We start from the raw sequence: 6,890 nt of genomic DNA, 5'->3' as shown, positions 1-6,890 counted from the left end.
ATATATATATATATAATATAGGGAGTATAAGAGAAAGAGAGAGTGAGATCTCCTTACAAAAGATGAGTTAGAGAAAAGAGCCAAAGGATGACACATTTTCATCATACATCATATTAATATAGATCGCTAAAATTATTCATAGTCAAACTTAAAATTTTCAACTATGTTCTCGAATTCTTTCTAGGTCGTTATTGTATGTGAGTTTATACAACTTGATGAGGACCCTACTTTTAAGAGGAATGTGTAAAGGAGGGAGGGCGGGAGGGAGGAGAGAGAGAGAGAGAAAGAGAGAGGAGCCCTTCTAACCTCAAAAGATAAAGGGTGACTGAGTTCTTATTAAAAAATTAATTTGGGCCTTTTATGCCCATGAGATCTGCTAACATACTTTTTTATTATTTTCATTTATGAAAAAAAAATTATTATACATTCAAGACATTTGAATCATAATATCCATATTTTACAATTAAAAAATAGTAGAAATTAATCTATGTTAATCACGATTTTAATGCCAAAAGTTTCATAATTAGTATAAAATTCTTATAAAACCCCTCAAAAATATTAAAATTAAAATTCTATAAATTAATTACAATTTTAAATACATAAAAAATCATAAAAATAAAAACCCTAATAAAAAAAGGGATATTTACATACATACCATACAATTCTTATTTATTTAAATATCTAACAACTAAAATTTCATATTTACATACATAACACTCTAATCTTTACAATGGGTGATTAATATATGTACCCTCAAATTAGAAGTTGGTCATTAATCATTTGGCCTTCGAGGCTCCTTGCTTGAGAAATATGGATCAAATAAGAGCTTAAGTTGCTCATTTTTATGATAATATACAAAATTAGAAATAATATATCATCCTGAAATATGAAAATATTATCATTCGATGAGTCCAATCATAATTTAATAATTTCAATACTCAGTCTATATTACTAGAGATTTTATAAAAATACTAATGGTTTGTCATGCATGTGAGTGTTAACTAGTTTAGGCCTCGTATGAGGAATTTTTATTGTTTCAGGACTGCATGATGAGTTGCTTGCGAAGTCCAATCAGTAGAGTATAAGTGGAATTGGGTCCCACAGCATATAAAAATTAAAAAAGAAGCTTGACCCGACCCGAATCAATGTGAAAAATTTAATAGGTATGTTTATCGTGAACCCGGCCCGAATTAAATCTCGAAACAAAAAAAAACTTGTTTTATGTTAGATTTGGCGTTTTTGGAGCCTTTCGTCGGTTCGCATTCGACTTCTTCCTCCTTTGGCTTCGGGTCTCTTCATCCTTCGGCTTTTCCTGCGTTCTTCGGCACTTCAGACGGCGGTTTGTCTTCGGCGACAGTGATTCTCCATTCGGACGGTTGGTGATGGTACTCCATTCGGTTTCGACTCTTGGAAACGGAAGGTAGGTTATACAATACTCATTCCAAATATTATGGCTTAGTCGTTTCGTTGCAACAACTAGTGATTTATTGTGTGTTATAATCATTTTATTGTTGTGTTATTGTGTGTTATTGTGTGTTATTGTGTGTTATAGATGTGTTATTGTGTGTTATAAGTGTGTTGTGTGTTATTGTTGTGATATGTTGATATAATGGTGTTATAGATATGTTATTTTGTATTATTATTGTGTTATGTTATTTAGAGATGCATTATAGATGTGTTATATATGTGTTATAGTGTGTTTTAGTGTGTTATTGTTGTATTATTATTGTGTTATAGTTGTGTTATTGGTGTGACACAAGCATAACACAATGATAACACATTCATAACACACGAAAATTTATAATAACGCTTCAATAATTAATTATAACACATGTATTTTCAATATAACGAATATATATTGTAGTATAACATGATTATTTTATATTTTGAACTTTATTTATATTTGAATATTTTAAGAAGTAACTATTTTACGATATAACACTTAAATTTTGAAATTTTCAAGTTGTAAAGTCATATAACATGATAAAATTGAATTTTGAACTTGTTATAACAACTTAAACTCGGTATAACACTTGAATTTTGAACAATAACGCAACAATAATGCGGTATAACACTTAAATCTTGTTAAATAACGCGTCAATAACTCGTAATAACACAATATAATGCGTATATATTATAGTATAACACAATTATTTAAAAAATAATGTGGTTTAATTAAAGTATAACACAAGATTTTCGATAAATAACGTGTTGTTATTTACCCGTGAAGGCGGACTAACATGTATTGGTGTTATATTACGGTGGTATAACACATGAGGAATATTCCCCCTGTATTACACCGCGGTAACACATGGGGAATATTCCCCATGTGTTATACCTCGAGGGAATAACAAGGGGAGGCGTTATAGGCAGTGGAATAACACCTACCTGCGTTATATGCGGTGGAATAACACCTACCTGCGTTATAGGCGGCGTAATAACACCTACCTGCGTTATAGGCGGCGGTTTAACTGCAAAATTAGTAAAAATATAAATTAAGTATAAATTTATATAAGTAATATATCAATTTATATAAGTAATATATAAATTAAGTAATATATCACGGTATATGAATTATTATAGAAATTATTCTGAAAATAATGCTATTTAATTAAATTATAACACAAGATTTTTGATAAATAACACTTTATTATATACCCGTGACGGCGGAATAACACGTATATGTGTTATATTATGGGGGTATAACACATGGGGAATATTCCTCATGTGTTACATTGCGGTAACATATATTCCCCATGTGTTATACCTCAGCGGAATAACAAGGGGAGGCGTTATTAGCGGCGGAATAACGCAGGCGGCAGTTTAACCGCAAAATTAGGTAAATATATAAATTAAGTATAAATTTATATAAGTAATATATCAATTTATATGAGTAATATATAAATTAAGTAATATATCACGGTATATGAATTATTATAGGAATTGTTCTGAAAATAATGAGGTTTAATTAAAGTATAACACAATATTTTCGATAAATAACGCATTATTATATACTAGTGACGGCGGAATAACACGTATATGTGTTATATTACGGGCTATAACACAAGGGGAATATTCCCCATGTGTTATACCTCAGCGAAATAACAAGAGGCGGCGGAATAACACCTAACCTACCTGTATTATAGGCGGCGGTTTAATAGCAAAATTAGGTAAATATATAAATTAAGTATAAAAAATTAAGATAAATTAAGTATAAATTTATATAAGTAATATATCAATTTATATAAGTAATATATCATGGTATATGAATTATTATGAAAATAATGTGGTTTAATTAAAGTATAGCACATAATTTTCAATAAATAAATGTGTTATTATATACCCGTGACGGCAGAATAACACGTATATGTGCTATATTACGGGGGTAAAACATATGTGGAATATATACCGCGGTAACACATGTGGAATATACACCGTGGTAACACATGGGGAAATGTTCCCCATGTGTTATACCTTAGAGGAATAACAAGGGGAGACGTTATAGGCAACGGAATAACACCTCCCTACTTTATAGGCGGTAGAATAACACCTACCTGCGTTATAGGCAGCAGTTTAACCGCAAAATTTTATATGAGTAATATATCAATTTATATAAGTAATATATAAATTAAGTAATATATATATTAATTATTATAGGAATTATTCTGAAAATAAGGTGGTTTAATTAAATTATAACACAAGATTTTCGATAAATAACGTGTTATTAAATACCCGTGACGGCGGAATAACATGTACCTGTGTTATATTACGGGCAAAAAGTCATCTTTTCTCTTCTTGGGCGGGGTCGGGTTTCAGACGAGCCGGATCGTCTGTCTTAATTAATTTATTTTACCTTATGTTGTGATGGGTCCCAGAATTCCACGTGGCGAGCTTGCATTCGACTCTGCTTGCAGCTCTGCCTGCGATCTCCGGATGAAATAAGCGCTCTAGTTTGAGAGGGAGTTCTGGGGATAAACTTCGTCGTTTTAAGATCTCCCCTTTGGCCCTACATTATGTCGTTTCGGATCGTTGTTCATATGTTTTCAAAATCAAAATGAGAAGTATCATGGCGTATTTCTCTAGTCTCCACGCTATTTAAACAACCACGATGTTTTATCTATCGTAAAGTCTTCTCAAATGATTAATATATTGATAAGCTGATTAAAAATAATATATTAATAAGCTATATGCGGTGGCTATTACAAATTTTTATTTTTTTGGAGAAGTCAGACCGTTGCTAGAAAGTTGTCGGGTGCGGTGTAAAACACTGCTTTCAACGTTTTCAAAACGTATAAGCTGTCAAAATGCAGTTTATCCAAACAGTCCAAGTGCGTTTTCAAAATGCCACCGTACCAAAATAAACTGTCTCAAGCGGACCCTAATAATTCCTAAAAATCTTAGAAGTTGCTATATCACAAGATTCTTGAGACTTATTTGCTCTTTTAAGTTTAGACTTTTTATAAGAAAAAACTTGTAAAATGAAGATGTCTCCCCAAGTGAAAGCCATAAGAAATTTTGAGGATTTACATCTACATCACATAATTTTTATGTGTTTACAAATCTAACTTTTAATTTATAATATTTACTTATAAAATAATCAGATCAATGTTATAATTATTAAGTCTAACTAAACTTTATTTAAAATTTTTATTTATATGAAGCAATATTTAAATATTTATTGAATTATTTTATTCTTATTAATATATTTATTAAACTAATTATATTAAATAATAATTTAATGTTAATTAATTAAATTTTATCTATTTATTTATTAAACTAATTAACAACTATTAAATTTTTCATTAAAATAATTTGATTTAGCATATAATTTTTTTTATTAATTAATAATTAAATAGTTACATATGAATTTATATATTTAACATATTAATTAATTATTAGTTATTAATAGACTAAATTAACTTAAAAAAAAACAAAATTAAAGCCGCAATACCATCTTCCGTTCCTCTCTTCTACCCGGAAACCTAGCCGGCGCACCTGGAAATAAGAGGATAAATCTTCAGCAGCTTAACCCATGGCGGCATCGGCGGCGACGACGGCGGCGTTTCCGACAAGAACTGAAGTGCTATTTTTATTCCGATCTCTTCTTCGCACAGCTTCGAAGTTCACCGACTACAACATCAGGGAGTACACCAGGAGGAGGACGATCGATGGCTTCCGGGAGAATCGCTGCATCTCCGATCCGATCTCCATCGCCGCGGCCTTTTCCGACGGGAAGTCCCAGCTCGAGGTTGCCAGGAGGCAGGTGCTGGTGTTCTCCCTTTACGAGCCCAAGGTTAAGAGCATCATGGAAATCAAGAAAAACTGAATACTGAATCCTCGGAGGCAGTTCAAAATCGCTTTGCACGAATAGTTATACCATAACGTGTTAATTGTAGAATTTTTAATGCGCGTATTCAATTGGGTTCACATATTATCTTAGTTTTTATGCTGAATGGATGGATCGAATGACATTGATCTGCTAGGGTTTCCTAAAATTCAGATGGTTTAGAATAGTATTAATTTATGCCGTTTCATTAATCTGATCGTGGTTTGGATGCCGATGATATGGGAAGGGAAGGGAAACAAAATTCACGCCTTTGTTTCACCATATGGAAATCCTCGTAAAACTATTGTAGTTCTATCCTCCATGCCTGCTGCTCTCACTGAACTCACTTCAACCCTTGATCTACATGCATACCCCCCATTTCCTATGTGTTTACATATCTAACACCTAAATTTTACTTTTTACATTTATACCACACAAATCTGTCATATCACATCAAAATACGAAGATTTTAACTTTTGAAAAGAGAAATACACCATTTCATCCATTGATAAGGTGACATGGATGTAAAAATTGAAGTTTAGGTGTTAGATATGCAAATAAATGAGTAGAATGTGTATGTAAATCTTCTTTTCTGATGTTCTAAGCAGTTTGTTTAACCTTGTTTGCTCGACTGAATAGGCAAGATAAAATTGGTATTAACACTTTTTTGCCTTTTGTGTTGGAAGAAGTTTGAATTGAAGGAAAAAGAGCCATGGTGGACCACTAATGCCGTGAAAACTTCCCACCACCAACAATGAGTGGTTTAACTGTTGAGTTAGAGAAGTGTTGAGTCAACCCGTAGTGATTCGTCCAATCTATGCCTCTCGAACACATGTCGATGCTCAGTTTACTGAGGCTAATACTTAATACCCAACATTTTCTTCTGATTCAAGCTGTCATAGTTAGAATTGATTGTTTCTCCTTTGTCATATTTAGAATTGATTGTTTCTCCCATATTATTGACACCAACTATTGCTTTTCTTGTCACCTTCACAAATAAGGGAAACAACCCATCTCTCCATCATGGAATGCCATTCTTTGATGAAACTCGCCGCGGTGATCATCATGCTTCTCCTATAATCCCTGAAATATTAGTTGAGTCTGTCCCTCTGAATATTAATGGTGGCTAGAAAGGTGATATTGATTCTATAGATGTCTTTGAGTGTGATTTCTTGCTTTATTATGTTATCTTACTCCATGATGTGCTGATGTGCTAAGTTCGACGTGTATTCCACCACCTTCAAGGACTTTCTAAGAATGTGGTATTACAATTTGTCGGATACTAAAATCTCTTCATTTGTAGGGTTAACTCTCTGCTTCCTCATTCAGTTCTCTTCATCTTGTCAGCCTCTTAGGAGCTCTCAAACACTCTTATGCTTGGAGCAGGGAGGAGGGATCATGTGGTTCACAAGAAAGCTTGTGAGGCCATTGACTTTGATTTACAGGTGGCCGAAGTTGCCATAATTCTTAATCTTTAGAGAACCAATTCAAGTTCTGTTTCTTCGAGTACCCTTTAAAAATTTTGAGGAAATTAATAGAAATTTTAAGCCCTTGACATCTTGGT

General features: G+C 32.6%; 1 protein-coding gene across 1 annotated transcript; it reads left to right on the top strand.

The window, feature by feature from the left end:
- Positions 1-4,931: 4,931 nt before the first annotated feature.
- Positions 4,932-5,439, top strand: LOC110029231 (LYR motif-containing protein 4B). The gene has a single exon (XM_020731423.1). It carries the CDS (start codon positions 5,033-5,035, stop codon positions 5,324-5,326), a length of 294 nt encoding a protein of 97 aa, XP_020587082.1. The 5' UTR covers positions 4,932-5,032; the 3' UTR covers positions 5,327-5,439.
- Positions 5,440-6,890: the final 1,451 nt, after the last annotated feature.

Source organism: Phalaenopsis equestris, unplaced genomic scaffold (assembly GCF_001263595.1).
Source record: "Phalaenopsis equestris unplaced genomic scaffold, ASM126359v1 Scaffold000552, whole genome shotgun sequence".
In the NCBI taxonomy this organism is placed as follows: domain Eukaryota; kingdom Viridiplantae; phylum Streptophyta; class Magnoliopsida; order Asparagales; family Orchidaceae; genus Phalaenopsis; species Phalaenopsis equestris.
This window is presented reverse-complemented; position numbering and strand designations above follow the sequence as displayed.

Coding starts and splice junctions, on each gene's coding strand:
- LOC110029231 (XM_020731423.1), top strand. CDS start 5,033: ATGGCGGCATCGGCGGCGACGACGGCGGCGTTTCCGACAAGAACTGAA.